The 21,196-nt window shown below is 41.9% G+C and overlaps 1 protein-coding gene across 3 annotated transcripts in view; it reads right to left on the bottom strand.

The window, feature by feature from the left end:
• Positions 1–21,196, bottom strand: part of LOC125433260 (testis development related protein) — a 42,238-nt gene that overhangs the window by 7,461 nt on the left and 13,581 nt on the right. For 2 of the 3 annotated variants that reach the window (XM_048497772.1, XM_048497764.1), the window contains exon 3: positions 11,169–11,228. The exons of the other annotated variant lie outside the window; for it this stretch is intronic. In XM_048497772.1, coding sequence (XP_048353729.1) covers positions 11,169–11,228 — 60 coding nt within the window. The remainder of the gene's footprint in view (positions 1–11,168; positions 11,229–21,196) is intronic. 3 annotated transcript variants of the gene reach the window in all.

Here is a 21,196-nt window from a genome sequence, read left to right as displayed (position 1 = left end):
GGTGTTTATTCAGATTCTTTGTTCGCATGCCCACAGGATAAACCTCCTCCACTTATATGACCTGCAAGCTGATGGGTTACGGGCTGCAGTAAAGACTTGAGCGACTCTGAATGGCCAGAGCCCTGAAATCCCACCTTTAGGCCATTAGGTGTTGTGACATGACATTGTGAAATTGGACAGAGGTCCTCTACCTGCAGGAGTGGGATACAGGTGCTGTTAGACAGGTCCCAGAGGATCAAGAGTCAGAGTGGGCAGGGCTAGAAAGGTGATATCAGAATGTATCCGGAGAAGGGTCTGTCCTGCATTTGGCTGCTACACTAAACTGGGCCATTTTTGTCCCCTAATTAAAATTTTTGAAATGAGCCACTGTTAGAATTTTACCAATCAGTGCTCTGAAGAAAGATCAATCTTGATAAAGAACGTTTCAGCTCCTGTCTCCCCATCTCTGCTACAATGCCCAGTGGGGTGAGAAAACTATAATGAGGGGCAGATGGGAGGAGGCCACTCCTTGTGAGAAGTTTCTTCCAGAAAGCTTTAGAATCTTCATCTTTGCAGCAGGACTGTGCCTGCATAGTCCCATGTAGGACTGCACAGAAGCCAGGGTAATGAAGGTGAACAGCTACATGTCATTGTTAAAGGAAAACAGAACAGGATGACAATACTGAATCAACTTGTGTTACTAGTACAGTGTTAGTGAAGTCACAGCTCAGGAATTCTGCCAGGCCCTTAAATAGTAAAAAGGCCATCAGTTCTGAGAAAAAATGTCAGCTGGGAAAAGGAGATCATAGAAACTACAGCACAACTAAAATGAAACGGTTTGGATTTGTTTGGAAAAGATCACACCATGCATCAAGAATCAGGAATATAATGCATACGGTGGGCATTTGGAAAAGTGAGAATGATAAATGAATGCCATGTATGTTTTAAAACCAATGGATTCTTTAAAAAAATAATAAAGACCAGCTGAGTACAACTGTGTACTTTTTGGGCTAAAAAGGTGCCCAGGATTGGAGCCTGCAGAGCAAAGGTCCTTCAGCAAATGGTGGCAGGGAAAATTCCTTCAGCTGCACACAAAAGTCAGCCACAAGCTGAGGGTGAAACTGACCAGAGAGCAAAATGGTCAGGTGGGAAAAATAAGATGGCTCCTGAGCTCTTCATTTTGCATAGCCAGGCAGGAGAGTGGCTTAGGGGGAAGCGGTGCACTTTGAAGCGTTCTCCAAAAAAAGGCGCCTTGAGCTAAAATAAGGTGTCCTGAGGATGTCTTGGGAAGAAAGCTGTGTGGAGTGCCTTCCCAGGATGACTTTTTTTAGTGTCCCTAGGATGTCTTATTTAGGCTGTGTAGAACGAACCACTGTGACACAATATACCCGTGTCCAAAGGTGCTTCCTAAATTTACAGAACTGCATATTTGGCAGGTTATAACTGATGGGCGGGAGGAAAAGACAGAATATAATGGGACAGTTTCTGTGCTGTCTCACTTGCGGTAGTTGAATACACAATGGAAAACTATGTCTGCAATTATTCTAACATGGCACAATCTGATGTTCTTACATCCTCCTGAGATTACATAACTGGTAACCGACACCTTTATATGGCTTGCCTGGAAATATTTAAAGTTGAATCTCACCTATTTTAGGCCAAGTCCCCAGTGCAATTAAGCAGCAGAAATTGGATTTAAGGGAGCACAGCCCCATTGATGACACTGGATATTCTGAAATGCAGTTACTTCTTTTTTACTACGTCACTGATTGGACAGAGCACCTTGCTTTCAGTGCTCATCGTATTTAATGCAGAAAATAAGTAATTCAAAACTTATATTAAAAACATGATCATTTCACTAATGATAAATCACATACTGTGATAGAACAGGCTGTTCTGCCACTGAAGGGGAAAACAGTCATTCGGAAGAGCCCATGATGTGAGCGCTACTCCAGCATCCACTCACTTTCAGAAAGGGGGATGAGATGTTGGAGGGAACACAGGAGAAGAGTTCTGCCTCAAGGAAAGAGCAGGGACAGCTCAGGTCTGACTGAAGAAAAAAAGCAGATGGAGTGAAGGGTAGCTCTGCCTTGTAGTGTGGCACAGTGATTTAGATCTATTTCTGGGAGAGAACAGAGCACCCAATTGTTAAGCCTGTCTCTGGCAATTTCAGTTGGACTCTAGGGAAAGGGCAGACTGGTATGGGTGGGTGTCTAGCTGATCTAGTGACTAGTCAGCAAAAACCTGTTTGTGCTTGAAAGCATTATAAGAAAACTATAGAAAAGCAATATAGGGGGAAAAAAACCTACTCTCTGAAGTGATAACTAATTTAAATTTGTGTGCTTCAGCCAGGTTTCTTCTTTGTCTACCTGGAGGTCTATGCTGCTAATCTGTTCCTTTAAACCAACCTGTAAATAAATAAAGCTTAGTGATTAATATATTGATCTTGCCTCAATTATCTCAATAATCTCCTTGTGTACCACAAAACTTACCACATGGCACTGAACCCAAAGACTTTTTACAGACTTTCTACCTGTAGAATATTGTGTCTTAGAACTATGTACCTCAATCTTAAGTAAAGGATGAGAATATTTATAGAAAAATATTTTCCAAATAAATAAACAAACAAATCATTGTTTCAGTTTTTATTTGTCTATCCTTCAAATCTGCAGTTATTTATTAAGACAAGCGGAGGACTCCTGCTTTTACCCAGAATTGTAGCTAGCCCTAATGTATTTTTAAAATGGTATCACCACGCATTATTTGATTGGGAATCAGCTCCCACCATCCCACCTCTATTATGCACACTGATGGTCCAACAAGACAGCTGCCTGTCTATGGCTGAGTGAGCAGAACCAGCAGCTCCCACATCTCAGCTGCTTTGTGCCTCTTGGTCAAGGGCTTGTCCTGCCGCCCATTTTAACTGGACGGATGAAAAATGTACAGATTTTCCTGCTCCTAAAAGAAAAGGGCATTCCAACTAACAAATTCATGTCAAATCAATATGTCTTACAAATATGCCTTTTAGTAGAGATGAAATAAGAGACAGCACTTTATGGAAAACTCTTGAAAGTAAAGCTTGGAAGAAATATGAAAAAGCAATATTACTACTAAGGACAGATCATTAATCCACAATTCAAATTCTGTTCCTGAATACAAGCGTCTTTACCCGCATACTTAGGATAAACGATTCACAGATACTGCAAAAGCACCTATTTTTTTTCTTGAATTCAAAACGATTATATTATTGTAACAGTTTTACCTGGTAGATTACTACTCGTTACTAGTAAATTCCTTCCCCTCATGCCATTCCTTTTATCCTCAATGAAGCACATCTTACCACAGGAGTTCCTACCATAACACTGCCCCCAGAAGTTGACCGTATAAGTGGACGGTCTTCTTTCCCTAGTGAGTGTCACCCTAGAAGCCAGATAGTTTCTGAGGAAATCCACGTTGCTTTGTACAATCTGAGGAAATCCACATTGCTTCTAATTTCATTAGAAGAACAGTATGAAGAGCATCAGCTTATGGACAATGACTAACTAATCCAAGCTTCTTCTTCTTTTCTTTTTTTTGCTAGCAACCTCTGGTTCACAACAAGGTGCTACATTCCTTCAGTGTCAAAGGTTACATGAAGCAGAGCACAGGAAGGAGGATGTTGAAAAACTAGTAAGGCTATTCTGTAAAACTTTTGGGGGGGGGGGGAGTAATGCCAAGGTAGAAAAACAAGCTTGCATATTAATCCCTGATAAATTGTGAGGAGGTCTGAGGAGAGAAATTGTGAGGAGGTCTGTAACCAAGATCTGTTTTCTGTCAGCACCCTGTTTCATTGACAAAAAGGTAACAGCTAGCCAGTGGGTGAAAAATGCCCCAATATTCCCTGCTTTTCAATGCTTACAGGGCCTCAGAACACATTCTGATAGAATTAAGTTCAGTGAGGTGTTCCTGAAGGATGAACTGCTAGATTATTGGGTTTCTCAGTGACCCATTACACACACCACAAATAAAACATTTTCATGAAGGGGGGGGGAAGCTTTTTAGGGAGGAGTTTTTTTTACCCAAAACTTTTGGGAAATATTCTATTTGTGCACAAAACAGGTTATTCTGAAAATGCTAAATTAGAGACTTTTTCTTGAAGCCAGTTTAAAAACATTTCCAGCTTGCTGCGTAGAGAGCAGGAGAGGTTTTATTTTTCCCACTGAATGTAAAGTTCTCACTTTCATTTTGTCTGTCACTTGTGCCCACCATTTTCTGCCACCTCAAGACTTATTCTGCATGCCGCCCACCATTCTCTGATTCTTTTCCACAGACTGGCATCGTGGCTGGGCGCCATTCTAATTATTAAAGTACACGAACAAACTCGGTTGTGCCTGCCGATTACAGCAACATACTAATTCTCATATCAAACAATCAAAGCTTTGGAGATACTTTTTTATTTAAAAAGGGGGAAGTGACATGTTTCTGTAATTGGCAGGCATTTGTGTATTTCCATCACTGAACTGGCACCCAGCTGTGATGCCGGTAGAGGAAATGTCTGAAGGAAAGAATCAGAAAATGGTGGGCAGCGTAGAGAATCAAACTGAATGGTGGACAAAAGAACCGTTCCCCCCTGAAATGCTTTATTTTTCATGCTATGTAGACAAAAAAGCCAAAATGATTCTTTTTAAAATGTTTCCCAAATGTTTTAAATGGTTTGTGCAGAAAGGGCCAGTTTCGGATACCAATAAATGCCCAGCATGAGATTCAAACTGACTGGTCATTTCTTGCACCAAAGTTTCTAAATTTATTACACTGTCTTTTAGGGACCGGACTGCAATGACAGCCTAATCCCGGGGCATCATTTTTAAAGGGAGGATCAGAACAAAACCTTGAGGTCTGAATCCACAAACCCCAACTTTGCTAGCTGCCACCAGCACTTTTGTCTACCTAAACAGCCAGCGGAGCAAGTTTCCAACTTTCCTGGGATTACAATTAAGAAAGTCACCCATGCAAGGTAGACCACTTGCAGAGTGAGTGTCATAAAACAATTAACCAGGTCGGACTGGACTAGATTGAAGACACCTGATTCAAAATTCAAGAAGCAAGATATTACCATTCCAGGTGTAAATCCTTCAGTTTCAGCTACTCTATACAAAGCAAAGTCCTAAGGTGTCAGGGAGACATAGTATTAGGCACCAAGAACACATTTGTCAAGGTCCAAATGATGGTTGAAGGAACCATAGCAAAAAAATCCTGAAGCACACTTTGTTTAAGTTGAATATCCTAACTTTATGGGCAGAGGATTTTAGGTGGCCAAGGCCCAATGATCAACCAAATCCATGTCTGGTGATCTAAGATAACCATACAACTCAGTTACTAACCAGGTAATAAAAACTCAAAGCGAGATAATGAAGTAGGATTTATTGGTCCATTCTGCATAGTTGAAATAAGATGTCTTTTTAAAATACACTTCAGAGTGCACTCCCTGCCCCACAAACCATCTGCAAGATGTCTCTTGCCTGGCTGTGCGAAATGCAGAGCTCAGGACGCGACTTATGTTTCTCGACCGACTGTTTTGTTCTCAGGTCAGTTTCACCTTCAGCTTGCACCTGACATTTTGTGGGCAGCTGAAGGGACTCTCCCTGCCACAAGTTGCTGAAGGTAGCCCCAGGACATTTGCTATGTAGCTTCCAATCCTGGGCACCTTTTCAGCTTGAGAAGCACACAGTTGTATTCAGCTGGTCCTGCGGATTCTGACAATATATAATTTTCTTGTTTTTTAAAAACCTGTGGGGAGCTATCTTCATAGAATCATAGAGTTGGAAGAAACCACAAGGGCCATCAAGTCCAACCCCCTGCCATGCAGGAACACACAAGCAAAGCACTCCTGACATATGATCATCTTGCCTCTGTTTAAAAACCTCCAAAGGAGACTCTTTGTAGCTACGCAGAAGATAATCTTAGCTGCTTGGAAGATGGGTCCACCGCCCATTGAAAAACATTGGGTTGACCTCTCCTCTAACTTAATTTTCCTGTGCAGTTGGTCCACAGAGGGCAGGTCAACCCAGTGCTTTTCAATGGGTAACAGACCTGTCTCCCAAGCAGCTAAGATTCTCTCACGTGTGTCTGCATAGCCATGAAGATAGCTCCTTGAAAAAAAAATAAGAAAACTGTATATTGCCAGAATCGGAGGACCAGCTGACTGCAACTATGTACTTTTTGGGCTAAAAAGGTACCCAGGATCACAGCCTGAAGCAAACGTTCTGGGGCAACCTTCAGCAAATTGTGGCAGGGAGAATCCCTTCAGTTGCAACAAAATGTCAGGCACAAGCAGAGGATGAAAAGGACCAGACAGCAAAATGGTCAGGCGGGAAACAGCTTATTTTACCTTCTGACACCTTTGCTGTCTAGAAAGCACACCAGAAGCCGCCTCTTTTTAAGATGACATTTATTTTGAGTGTGCAGAGTGAAAAGAGGCAGTTGCCTCTTTTTAAGACATCCCACAGATGTCTTTTTTGTGCTGGGTGGGATGAACTATTCTATAGCCATCAACCCTCCCTTCTCACAATGACACAGCAATAATTTCATCAGTTTAATTAACTGGAATGTGATGCAGTGGTTCTGTGGCCTTGGTGACACAGGGAGTCAAGACTGAGATCAGGTTTCATTCCCACCACCTGGTCCCTTATCTCAGTTTCAAAAGGTCAGGGCTTGGCTACATTGCAAGTACACAGCACAGGTAAATTCCAGTCTTATTATTTTCAAGTAGACCTTAAAACCTGAACCAACGTTTGATAGAACAAGAAACTATTTGGTGGAACCCAGTTTCATAAGGACATATACTACGCTCAGCTTTAAAGTATGACTATACATTCCAGGGCACGTGTCATGTATAGAGTTGCCATCTCTGGGTTTAGAAATATCTGGAGATTTGAGGATGGAGTTTGGGGAGAGGGGGATCTGTGGTATAATGCCCTGAAGTCTACCTTCCAAAGCACTAATTTTCTCAATGTTGACAGACAGACAGACAGACAGACAAGACAAGACAGACAGAGTGATGTCTGTAGTGCAGAGGTCAGTTGTAATTCAAGGAGATCTCTAGCTCCCACCTGTTGGTTGGCAATCCTAGTCACGGAGTAGTGAATTTTGAGGGGGATTCCGCATGGGCCAAAAACAGCGGGGTGAAAACAATGTAAAATGGTTTAAAACAGTGTAAAAGGGTTTACACTGTTTTCACACCGTTTTCACACAGCTGTTTTTGGCCCATGCGGAATCCGCTTGAGTCACACAGGCAGCATTTTCCCATGGTTTAAAAGCCGTCTGCTACAAAAAACAAATTATATAGGCCAGAAAACTATACCATGATTTAACTAATATCCAATAGCTATGTGCCCTGTATTGTTATGTGGAGACTATGCATCTTGCATATGGAAGAGGGTATATTCTTGGCCATTGGGATTCGTACACTGAATGCAATTTCCACAGTGACACACATAATTTCTGGCAGAATCATTCTTAGAACATGTCTTTGGCCGTTTCCGCACGGCCCATTTATGACGGCCTGGGAGGCAAAAGGCCCCCAGGCGCGCCAGATAGAAGCCGCCGCTGCAACGCAGCAGCGGCACCTGATCTTCTTCCCTCCTCAGGCGTCAAACGCGTCGCTAAACAAACCCTTTAAAGGGTTGTTGTTGGGAAGGCGTCTTCCGGCGGCACTGCGTGAAGCGCCCGCCTGAAAACGCTGTCTCCGATCTCAGCCCACTCCACGGTGTCCTCCTGCGATAGCCTGCATTAGCAGCCATAGCCCAACCCTGTCCCTCCGACCTCCAAGTCCGGAGGGCAGCGTCGGGGCTCTGACGCCCAGCAGGCGTCGAGAAGCCGTGAGGTGCGGGACACTGCGGAGGGCGCAGAGGCGGCTCCGTGCGGAGCCGCCTGCCGGCCTCCCCTTCGCCTGCTCGCACGCTTGCGTGCGAGCAGGCTCCCGCCCCCACGCCGGCAGAACTCCTGCCGGCGTGGGGGCGCCTCCTGGCCGTGCAGAAACGGCCTTTATAACTGACAAATAAAGGATAAAGGAGCTTCAACAGTAAAAAAAAATCCTTGACAATATGCTCCTTTTAAGATTGTTGGAAATCACTTTATTTTCTCCTGAAGTTATTTCCCCAAATAATGAACTGGTAAAATATTATTTTCCTTGTCTGGTCTTCATCCGGGAAAAAACTGGCAGCATTTCAGAATAACAATTGAATACAAACATCCTAAACAGCCTAACTCATACTACTGAACAAAAGCAGAAACCATGCATTAAAACAAGAATGCCTGGGAATAACATGGCTGATTCCGTTCTAAAAGTATCTGTGCAATGGTGACAGGAAGTGGGAATGAATGGGAGACATTCTTTGACCTTTTGGTGGCTTTCAGGGTGAATTCCTAAGCCTATTTTTTAAAAAACACCTTGCTTACAACTTAAAAAGCAGTTGCAGAGAGGAGACAATGAGAACTGTTGGGGAAATAGACTCTCAGACAGACTCTGGAGGCATGCAAACGGTGTACGCTACATCCTGGAGTGGAATTCAAAGTGGCCACTTGATAGAAGGAAACACTAGAAAGTGACCCTTAGAATAAACATAGAAATGGAAAATGGCAGTTATGCTCATAAAATTAGACACTGAATAAAGTTGTATTGTCATAAGTACCTTGTTATGCAATCCCACTCGGGTGTTAATTATTTTGGTACTTTGGCGTAGCAAATGTTCCAATTAAGACTATAGAAATAGGCCACCTGATAATTTATGACTGAAGAGCAAGGGTGTACAGTAATTTACCCATTCTAATATTGCAAACTTCTATAAAATGAAAATAAAACTTAAGAAACATTATTTGCACTGTAAGGTTAAGGATCTGAATTTTAGAAAAATTCTGCCTTGTACATGCAAATGAAATTTAGTTTTATAGTGTGAATTATTAAACAACACTGACTTATGCTGCTAAATATTTGCATTAGTATGTCTGCTTTTTATAGCAAAAACTATTTCTCTAATAATACCATAGTAAAGTTGTGGTGATATACCTCTATTGTTGTTTTCTCTCCAAAATAGTAATACGCAGGGGGAAAAAGTTTTAAGAATCAACTTATTAGCCATATAACAATATATAAATTTGCCCACAGTAATGCTTTTTTTCAGTACAAAGACTGGCATTACACTCAAGATCGTTAGAGCCAAATCACACATAATGCTGGAAATTCCATGTCAGGAGATCTTATTTTTCCCCCTTTAAATAATAGGCACAAAGACAAAAGTAATGACAATTGGGGAACTACTCAACTTTAAGGTTAACAGTGAGGAAACTGAAATTGTTCAAGGTTTTCTATTCCTTGGCTCCATCATTAACCAAAAGGGAGACTGCAACCAAGAAATCAGAAAGAGATAGAGACTGGAACAGGCAGCCATGAAGGAGCTGAGGAAGATTCTTCAGTTGTAAGGATGTGTCTCTGGAGACCAAGATCAAGATTATCCATACCATAGTATTCCCCATTGCTACCGTGTTTCCCCGAAAATAAGACAGGGTCTTATATTAATTTTCGCACCAAAAGATGCATTAGGGTTTATTTTCGGGGTAGGGCTTATTTTAGGGGAAATACGGTACCTTCACAATTCATTAAGGCGGGCTCTCGGCAGCCCTGTTGCTTCCCTGACACATGTGATGCAAGCTGCATCCTCATTGGCAGGGAGCACCCTGCTGGATCACACCATCCTGATCTGTAACTATCGGTAGGGCTTATTTTTGGAGTAGGTCTTATATTTTAAGCCTCCTCCAAAAAGCCTGAAAAATCTTGGATCTGTTTCTCCTTTCTCTCTTTACTTACTCCCTTTCTCTCCTAAGATGTAATCTACATATTGATTTCTACCCTTATTTCTCTCTCATAATTTTCTTCTCTTTTTCTTTTTCTATTCTTTCCTTTTTCTCTTTACTTTTCTTTCTCTCTTTTAGATATGGTATGTAAAGTTGTTAAATTTACATATATTTAGAACACAAAGAAACTATTCAACACATGAACGAATGATATTCTTTTGTATTCTACTATACTCAACATTTTGTTTATGTCTATTATTTTTTATTTAATAAGCTTAAATAAACTATTTTTTTAAAGCCTGAAAAATCATGATAGGGCTTATTTTCAGGGTAGATCTTATTTTCAGGGAAACATGGTATGTATGGATATGAAAGTGTGCAATGGAGAAAGCTGACAGGAAGAAAGTTGATTCCTTTGAAATGTGGTGTTGGAGAAGAATTTGCAGGCCACCAAAAAGACAAATCAGTGAGTTCTAGATCAAATCAAGCCTGAACCTACCCTAGAATCCAAAATGACTAAACTGAGAATGTTGTACTTTGGGCAAATTATAAGAAGACCACTGGAAAAGACAATAATGCTAGGAAACATGAAAGGAAGTTGGAAAAAGAGGAACACCCAACATGAAATTGATTGACTCTAGGAAGCCATGGTCCTCAGTTTGCAAGACCTGAGCAAGGCTGTTAACAATAAGATATTTTGGAGGTCATTAATTCATAGGGTCACACCATGAGTTGAAAGCAACTTGACAGCACTTAACAAACACAAATAACAGGCACACAAGGACCCAGTTCAGATGGGAATCTCAAGGGGGGAAGGGGAGGAGAAAGGACTTAACCCTTCCACCTTATATCTTTTCCCCAACCTGAAAAAGCCTACTGGAGCAAATATGGAGACACTATATGTTTTCTGTAAGTTCTTCTCATGGGGCAAACAAAAGCTCTGTAGACCATTTCAGGCCAGGAAAATATCCCAAAAGGAAAGGTTAAACCCTAAACACCCTCCACCCCCCTCCATTGTTGAAATCTTGATCTCAACTGGTCCCATGTGCCTATTATTTAAAAAGGAAAAAAAATTCTGAACTCCCAAAGTCAACTACAGTGTAGCCATAATGATGAATAGAAATTTAATCTGCCCATACATTCTCAATTGAAAGACCATTAGCAAACATCTCACATATATTAAAACTACATGAATGTGTTAAGCACAAAGCGCAAAATCATGCAGTTGTAACTGCAAGATAACTAAGTGGTATCAATGAGAATAAAATCATGTTGTTTTCAGTCTTTAATGAACAGAAGTATAGTATGCTAGAGATATCCAGAATAGATATTGCACAAAACATCTAAAAATTAATCCATACCTTTGTTGCAATTTGTGAAACAGAGGATGAAACTTCATCATGAAGAAATGGATCCTTGCTCTTAAAAAAAAGGAATATGTAGTCAATGTATTGTTGAAGACGTTCATGGCTTGAATCAACTGGCTATTGTGGCTTTTCTGGGCTGCGTGGCTGTCGCCTGGTACTCTTAGCTCCTAACATTTCACTCACATCTAACGCTGGCATCTTCAGGAGCATGTCACATGAGATGTGTTTCTCTGGCACAGTGTGGAGTGTTTTGTGTAGTTGGGTATTTGTTTTGTCCATCTTTGAGGTGGTAGGGGAATGAGGTTTAAATTTGTACCCCACCCTTTCTCAACTGAAGTCAGGCTTGGGGCAGAGAAATAAAACAATCAATGAAAATATACAACAGAATTAAAACCCCATCAGTGAAAAGACCTGTCAGTGCTCAGATTTACAACTGAAACGCCCATTCCTCTTCTTCCTCTAATCACACAAACAGTAGAATGCTGTCCTTGCTTCAAGCAGCAGAAACCAGTGGTATCTCGGGAAAAGAAACAGAAGGTACTCCGCTTTTGGAAATGTGGGAAAGGAGGGATCCATACATACCATGTTCCCAGAAGGGAACATGGAATCACTAAGCTACACAAAGTACCTCTATTCAACCTTCTGACCGCTATAATGGCTCCAGAACCCTGTCTAGAAGAAATGGAGGATGAGGTAACTCAGAAGAAACAATGGCCTCAGCAACAGATTTTTTTTTGTTTCATAGAACAAATAGTCTATAATTTAAAACACTGCTGCACACTGTTTCAGATTCTGTGTATCTACAAGGAAAGCAATGGTTCTTTGTGCACAGATACCCTGCTTTTTCTTCTGCCTACGGTTCTACCTATGGAATTCCTATCAAACTTCTCTTATAAAAAAGTGAAGAAAGCAGGACATGTTTCAATAGATGGCCAACATGCCCAAGAAACTCATGAAAAATGAGTGTTTTAATATATATTGCGCATATTTATGTCATACATTTTATGCTTAGCTTATTTTATTCCTTTAATGAGGATAAAAAAAGACATGTTTACTAAAATACCACAAACATGGCTGAAACTGAATGTACTGCCCCATCCCCCATTGTTTCCAATGGGAGCTAATAGGAGATGGGGGGTACACCTTTGAGGGTCCATAACTTTGTACCCCCTGAACCAAACTTCACCAAACCTGGGTGGCATCATCAGGATAGTCTCCTAAAGAGAGACTTTTGGTGCTGCTAGCTGGGCCCCTAGTTTAAACACCATTGAAAGTGATGCTGTTTGGGGGTGGATTCCAGCATCACAGCGGCTGCCCATGGGGGCCCCCTGCAAAACTCAGATTTTTCACTAGGCTCCATTTTTCCTAGCTACACCTCTACCCAGAGGGGAGGGCAGAAGGGACTGCCAGCTGCTGGCTGGGAGCCCAGCCAGTGGGGGGGAGTCTGCCATCCCTGGCCTCGGAGAGCTGCATTTATAAGCACTTAGGCCGAGGGCAGGGCTTGGGGAGGTGTGGCCACGTCCCCAGGGGTGGGTGGGGGTGTGGCCCCAACCCTGAAACCCCCCTAAAAAATCTATATCTACGTCCTTGAGGTCAGTGTAGCTTCCAGACAACCTACCATAGAACTTAACCACATAGGACAGTGATGGCAAACCTTTTTGAGACCAAGTGCCCAAATTGCAACCCAAACCCCACTTATTTATTGCAAAGTGCCAACCCAGCAATTTAACCTGAATGCTGAGGTTTTAGTTTAGAAAAAACTGGTTGGCTCCCTCTTCCTCTGCCCCACCCGCTCCAGCAGAGGCCAGCCTGCTCTAACCTCCAGCAAGTCCCGCGTGCACCGCTCTGTGCCTTTCTAGCATCTCTGCCTCCTCTGCACCCCTCCTCGGGCAGCAGCCACCAGGAGTACAGGCACCAGGCCCGCCAGCCAAGTCCTCCCTTCTCACCATGGTATGCGCACATCATGCTCAGTGGCCCAGGCAAGACTAGATGTGTGTGTGGGGGGGTAATTTTCTGTGTGCCCACAGAGAGGGCTCTGAGTGCCACCTCTGGCACCCGTGCCATAGGTTCGCCATCACTGACATAGGAAGATATCAAGAGTTGTGGGATAAAATGTTACCATTTGATTTTATAAATTAGAAAGGTGTTGATTCTTTTATTCTTTCAGTCTAGCAGTAAGCTACAATGATTAATATAAGAATGTGTGGGTAGATATGCTAACTAAATTGTGTGGGTAAATCACTTCTGTGAGCGCATTTGCAAGAATCTTTAAGTGTCCAAAGACAATGAAAGAAATGTTCTTATCAAATGAAAAATGCACACTACACTGTGGAAAATGTAATACCCCTTCCCTCCCTGGCAAGTTCATAGGCAGTTTATAATTTGGTAGTGATTCACATTCCTCTAGAACTTGTATTTACTTTTATGCTATAAAAGTAGGTATAAGTGTAAGAATCAACCCTAGTGCCAATTTCCTCTTGTTATTTTTGGAATAAAATATGAAAGCAGAATAATTGTTCCTGATTTTAAAAGATACATAAAGGGGAAAACAGAAAAAAAAACCTCTACCACCTGTGTATAATCTACTACCCACACCTTAAATTGGTGGCTGAGGGATGCAATTCAGAATATAACCGTGACCACCAAACTATTATTAGACTGTGCAGTACACCTCTAGATTCTTAACACTTCAGTGAAAACAATCCACAGGCGGATCAAATTTACAGTATTCAGTGGCATGGACAGAACATGATCAATACCAAATGGTGTAAAAGGTGCTTCTCATTGGACACAACAATTAGTAGTTTCACCGTCTTCAACAGCAGACTGGCAAGATTAGCAGATTCTAAGAAAGTTCATAATATCAGCAGTGTCGTATGTAGGCAAACTGGAGCCCTGGGCAAAACCTGAGTTTAATGCCCCCCCCCCTCAATGGGCAACCACCCTCTCCTACCATGACCAAACAATGATTTTTTTCCACCAGGTCATTTCAAAGTCACCATCATATTGTAGAACATGCCCCAATTCACAAATCTGAGCACAGCAATGGGTCATGCCACACAGCAGAAATATTTTTTTAAAACATTTTCAAAATGCTTTCAAAATGTTTTGTTACTGCTATGAAAAGTGGGATGGAAGATGTCCCTTGGGCTATCTCCGGACATTCCTTAATCTTACAATTCACCCTTAGAACCATAGAATTAAAAATAAATCATGCTACTTTAAAGGATGAGCTCTATGGCATTATACTCCTCTCCCCTTCCTAAATTCTGCCCTCCTCCCACTCCACCACAAAACCTCCAAGCATTTCTCAATCTGGAGTTGGCAGCCTTAATTAGACCTGGCACCAAGGTGTCTTCCTCAAAGGCCAAAATAGTGCTGAAAAAGTCCCTCCCCCTCCCCTTGCTTTTACTCACTGAAACTGAAGATTAGAATGCTGTGGCTACTGAGCAAACGCCACTGAGGGAATCTATTGCCCACAGCCACAATTGCTCCCTTTACCATTTTCAGGGTTTTTAAATCCCCCAATATATATATTTTAGGTTTCAGATTTTTCTGCAAACTTTAGACCTTTTTCAGGTTTGTAGAAAGATCTGTCTTGCTTGTTCATAGTTCCATAGTCACCAGATTTAAGCATCCAAAGATTTGGCTGACTTGCAGCCCCATCCAATTGTGGGCAGCAAAAGGGCATTAGGGAGAGGCACAGCCTTGCTCCAGCACATTTGCCCTCCTCGGGGCACTTACCCCAACGGAGGTGGCTGATGCGCCAGCAGTTGGCTATCCCTCAGCCCCATGATGCAATACCCAGATGTCTGGACTGCGGTGGGGCTGTGCTGGCATTCCAATCAGACACCAGAGTAGGTAGGGCAGGGCAGGGCGTTTCCAGGGACTAACATTAATTGGTTCTCTCCCAGGATTCAGAGCCGAGAAAGCAGCAGCCTGGCCCTTGGGCCTACGCCACCTTTTTTGGTGGCACAAGTGCTATTAGCTCTAGGGGTTTTCTGGTGGCAGGAGGGTGTCAGTGCTCTTTCTTGCTCCCCACACTGCCGGAAAGTCTTCTTGGAGGCTGCGGGGTGGTGCTGTATTGGCGCAGTGTCCCGCTGCCTCCAGGTTTGGATGGGGCAGCCTGTTATTAGACTATAAGATCAACCAAAAACAACAAAAAGGGTCAGAAGAACTTCCAAAAAGAAACCCACCAAAAAACCAATAAAACACTGATTTCAGAAGACCAAGTATTGTGCGGCAGCATATAACCTTAGGCCTGGAAACTGAATTCAGGTTGGAAGCCTGCGGCAATAGGCCATGCAGTGAAGCTATACCCCTGCAGCTTTGAAATACAGAGAGTACAATTATGTATTTTAGATGCATGACTAATTCATACAAACATTTCTGCATGCTATAAAGGCCTTCATAGTCCTTCATTGAATCAAAATGCTATGGTGTATTTTTATTATACTTTAGAATGTCTGTGTAGCAATTCTGCTATAATGTGGTGCTTAGTCCTCTGAAACAACAGCCCCTGATACCCTTTCCCACCACCAAAAGGTCTAGCTTATAATGACCGTTCTTTGGAGACACAGAAACATCCAAATGAGAAAGCAGCACTCATAGGATGTTCCCATACCATATCCTTTTTTTCCAAGAAAGCAAGCAAAGAAATATAAGGAATAGGTGCTCTCTACTTTCCATTCATTCCTACTTCAAAGCCTCTAACAGAGCCTAAACTATGACTACAAAATGGAGTACAAAAGAAAGAATTCTAAGATGGTAAAGAGTCTTTCTCGCTTTTTAAAAAAGAGATTTTGCCTCCTTTTGTGACAACCTCTATACAGTTCCACAGATAGTTCAAACAGAAGCAGTCTTCCCAGTTGGCAATTGTGAAGCGTATCGGTGACTGTTAAATTGTTCTTCCAAATTGGCATAAGAATAGAATCAACAGAAAAAAATGTTTTCCAAATATGTGGATCTATGCCCAGGTAGCTGCTTTACAAAGGTCCGCTGTCGGAACATTTTGTGTGCAAGCAATATACTGCCATAGCTTTCATAGAATGTGCTCACAGTTACCCTGGAGAATCTTTCACAAAAAAAGTGAGAAAACCATAATACAAATGCTCCCCACCATTTTTCAGCCAGCAGGCACCTTTGGAATTCTGACACAGGGTGGTGGATCAACCACAAAATGGCTGCCACAGGAGGCCAAGTCAACCACATAATGCCAGGGAATGAGGTTATCTCAGATAGCAGCTCTTCAACATTTCAATGGGAGGTAGACCAGTCCTCCGAGCAGCTAAGATTCTCATAGCGTGTCTGTATTTCTTCACAGAAACCACACTGGAAATTTTTAAAAAAATAGGGAAACTATACATGAAGTGGTCTGGAAGAAACTAGAACAATATTGGTGGAAGTTTTTGGATGAATCAGCTACACAGAATCTTGGGATGAATCAGACATGTCATAAAGTCCGTTTGCAGGTCTTTGAGAAGGAGGTAACAGCAGCAAAGAAGAATTTCTTTTCTGCCAGCATTGCATCAACAAAATATCATCCAACTCAGTCATTCAATGTAGTGCATGACTTGGTACCCCCTGAGTCCAGCCCTGTGGGTGATGAAAATCTGGCTCTCAGCTGTGATGTTTTTTCAAGGTTCTTTGCTGACAAAATCTCTCCCATCCATTCTGACTCAAAGGACATGTTGAGTGCCGATGCAATTACCTGAGGGGACAGAAGAGTCTGCTTATCCTTTCTTTTTGGATAGTTTCAGATTGATTCTGCCTATGGATACTAACAGGGTTCTTGGGAATATGGGGGCCACCACGTGCTCTGGACCCATGCCCACCATGGCTTTTTAAATCTTGCCAGGAAAAGGTATTGGTTGGAGCCATGGTGAGAATCACCAATTTCTCCCTGATCAAAGGGGCTTTACCTAGGCCTTTGAAGAGACAGTTATTAGACCTCAGCTCAAAAAACCTTTATTAGCTGGGCACAAGAGAGGCAATAACAGGCCAGTCTCCATATCATCTTTTCCAGAAGATGACAGAAGGTGGCAGACCAGCTCCATGATTTCATGAATGACCCTTCTGCCCATGATACATTTCAATTTGGTTTCAGGCCTGGGTTTTGTACCAAGATGGCTTCAGTTGTACTAGTACAATTGGCCATGCTGGCAGGGGCTGATGGGAATTGTAGTCCATGAACATCTGGAGTGCCACAGGTTCGCCACCACGGCACTAGTGGATGATCATTTAAAGCTGGGCAGAGGATAATCTTCCCTGTGGACCTCTCAATGGCCTCTCAGTTGACCACTCCATTCCTATGCACTGTCTTGAATATGGAGTAGGTATTAAGAGCATAGCCCTTCGGTGGAACTTTGGAGTTGGGTGTCACCAATTTGTTCTATATTTCATTATCTAATTCTCCAGATGCACCTGTCTTGGTTCTGAACTGGTACTTTGAGAATGTGGTCAAGTGGCTCATGTAGAACCAACTCAAGTCAAATTCAGTAAGTCAGGTAATGCTGGTTGGGAAGGCTGGTATTCCAGAGGGACTGAATCCACTTGTTCTGCATGGAGTAATGTTGGCTTTTTCAGAGAAGGTAAAGAGCTTGGGGGTGCTCATGGACTGCTTGAAAAGCAGGTTGGCATGGTATCCAGCAGCACCTTCAATCAGCTGCTTCTGATACACCAACTTTCTCACTACCTAGACCAGTGGTGGCGAACCTTTGGCACTCTAGATGTTATGGACTACAATTCCCATCAGCCCCTGCCAGCATGGCCAATTGGGGCTGATGGGAATTGTAGTCCATAACATCTGGAGTGCCAAAGGTTCGCCACCACGGTCCTAGACCCAGTTGATCAGGCCACACTGATCCATGCTTGTGTAACATCACCATTGGATTACTGCAATGCATCTACATGGGGTTGCCCTACAGACAATCTGGAAACCTCAGCTATTCCAGAATACTGTCTGCTGTCAAGCCACTGGGAACATATGTCAATTCATTTTGAAGCAGCTTCATTGACTGCCACTCACTTTTCAGGTTCAATTTAAAATGCTGGTTATGACCTTTAAAGCCCTTTACAACCTGAGACCCACATATTTGAAGGATCATCTCTTTTCATAGGTCCCTGCATGCTAACTGCAGCTATCAGGCAGCCAACTGTTGGCTATCCCATCATTGTGTGAGCTGGTCAAGCAGAAGCTACATTGCTGCAGGCAGGCTGACTGTTTGGCAAGTAGCCCGCCTGGAGAGTGAGCAGGCAGGAAAAGATAGGATTTCTACCCCCTTCCCCCTTCTCTTTTTGCGTTCCCTGCTAGGATTTCCTATGAAGCATCCAGTTTAGACCAATGCATGAGGTAGAGTAAGGAACACGGACACTACAAGGGGGATACTTACATGCCAGTGTTCCAAAGGTGTTCTAGCTATTTGCGTACTCTTGAGTGCATGACTGTTTTGTGGTTTTAAAGGAAACAGTAGTGGTAATAGGAAGCTATTGGGAGTTGAGGAGAGGAAGTGGAAACAGCAGCGGGGAAAGGATTTCTCCTTCCATGCAAGTCCTCAAAACTCTCCTTTTTAATTATATTTATACTCATGCCAACTACAACAAATCTCTCATTTATAAAATTTCTGCAAATACAGAATTATAGGAGCTTTGTCAACATCAAAATAGGTAAAATGTACACGTTCTTCCCAAAAACAAAGCACATGACAATAAAGTGCACTAGTAAGCTTTCTATAAATTGCTGCAAAAGTAATCGTCTGAAAAAAATCCCGTTCTGAGGGTCATATTTTGCAGATTGCCTTTCCATGCTACAGCTATCTTCTCTCAGGATAAAACCTGTTTAGCTCTTGTAATTTAGTCTCCTGGTCAAAGCCTGTTCAACAGGATATGCCAGCTTCATGGACAAGAGTGGAGATTTCCCATAAAAAAACAAACAAACTGCTCTGCTGAAAATTTAACAGAAGCATTTTTAATAACTATCTGATTACTACAGCCGAAATTATTCATACAGGAGAGTTGCACAAATTAACAGATATACCAAATTGTTGGTCAGCACACCCAAGAATGCTCCAATAAGCCTGTAAATCTCTTGGAAGGAAAACTGTTCTATTTATTCAAATGGAGGGAGCAGACTGGCACAAAGCTGGCATCCAGTCAGCTAACTGGTGAAATATTAATTGACCACCTATTATTCGACAGCGATCAGCCAAATACAGTTAAATATTCCACAGAGGTAAAACTGGCAGCCTGCAGGTGATAGCTTACATTTTTAATGCGGCAGGGGCAGGTGTGTGGTCTGTTTGCCCTCTCGGCCTGCAGCAATCAGGAGCCTCAGCAGCACAGCAAAGCTTCTCATCTGGCCACCAGTTATAATTGTAGAGAGAGAGGACCGTGTTTGTATCGACTTAGCCCAACTGCCCTTAAAAACAGAATTTCCCCCCTTTTTGATTTCGGCTGTAGTAATCAGATAGTTATTAAATTTCGGCTGTAGTAATCAGATAGTTATTAAAAATGCTTCTGTTAAATTTTCAGCAGAGCAGTTTGTTTGTTTTTCCCCCCCTTTTTCCCCCCACTTTGTTTTATTTGTGTTTTATTTATTTTTTAATATGTGCAGCTACAGGATGACCTTCATGTTTCTTGAAAAAAGCCAAACAGAAACACAGCTCTTGTTTATAGTTGCTTGCTTACTTAAAAATATCTCATGCTGCACCTTTCAATAACGTGTTCGAGGCAGCTGTCGGTAAAATTAAACAGCAAAACACCATTTATGAATTAAAATCACTAGCATTAAGAGCAAAGTCGGAAGCAGACAGCCACTGCAGCACATGCAAATCCAAAGGAAACTGAGACACTCTGCTGAATATTTTGACGCTAAGTAAAGCGTGATACTTTTAATCCAAAGGGTCAAGCGAGAACAGGGATATGTGGAGAAAACTGGGTGGAAGTGAGCTTATTCCTAGAGACTAAAAGCAACTAAAGAGAAGTCTCTCTCTCTCTCTTTCTCTGTCTTGGCAATCCTCAAGTCACTTAAGACGTGAAGGACAGCATCCAATGATGACCTCAGTGTCTAGGCAAGACAATACGGAAGAAGGTAATTTCTGTTCAACCTAACATCATGAAAAGTTGGTCATTCATTACTTTTAACAATTCACGTTTTCACAATAATATATAATATTATATATATATACACACACACACACACACATATATATATATAAAATCAGTTAAGTATCAAGTATATATCTTTATATCTTCTTTTTGTTCTAATATTAGTTTCTTTCATGTTTCTCTTCCAAGATTCAGTTAATCAGAGGCTATTATCATTGGCCATAGAGAAAATGTTAAATTCTGAATACTGGTTAACACCTATTTTTTGTTTGATTAAGACATGTTTTCCCCCCTAATACTTTGAGTTGCATTCTTCTCTTAATCAACAGGTAACTAATGGTTGCTTTCCACGCAGGAGGAAAATCCTGATTAACACCTTGGCAACAACCTTCCAGTTTTGGTCACACAGTGGTGGAGCACTCAATGTGCTTACACAGGAATGTACAAATGCTCTTTTCTTGAGTGTTCTACACACCATAAGGCGTACAATGGATTAATTCAACAAGGACACAAATCTTTTTTTGTATATGGATTACACTTTACTTCCACATTCCCTCTGCTTCTTTTGTGGTTAAATAATAAATCAGTTTCTCCCTCTTTCCTAGTGCCTGCAACACCGATTGCCTCTTTGGAAGCAGTGATGTGTTGTCGTCCCCACCTTTGGACTGGGCTGTAAATTGTTCATTACTGTGTAATTACTTACTGCTCATAATTGTTGGTATAATTTATTGTTTGGTATATCATTGTTTATTAGATGACATTTTTCTGCTCTTATTCTTCTTTGTTGTTGTGTTACGGTTTCTATTTTTTCTTTTTTTCCCCTGTTCTGTTTCTATTTATTTAAAAGCCCAAATTATCTCTACAATGTTAATCAAGATCTAGTGGATTTTGACAATAACTGAATATTCTAAATGGTT

This window comes from Sphaerodactylus townsendi, linkage group LG01, assembly GCF_021028975.2.
Source record: "Sphaerodactylus townsendi isolate TG3544 linkage group LG01, MPM_Stown_v2.3, whole genome shotgun sequence".
Lineage (NCBI taxonomy): Eukaryota > Metazoa > Chordata > Lepidosauria > Squamata > Sphaerodactylidae > Sphaerodactylus > Sphaerodactylus townsendi.
Note: the sequence above shows the minus strand (reverse complement) of the source record. Positions and strands in the feature narration are given on the sequence as shown.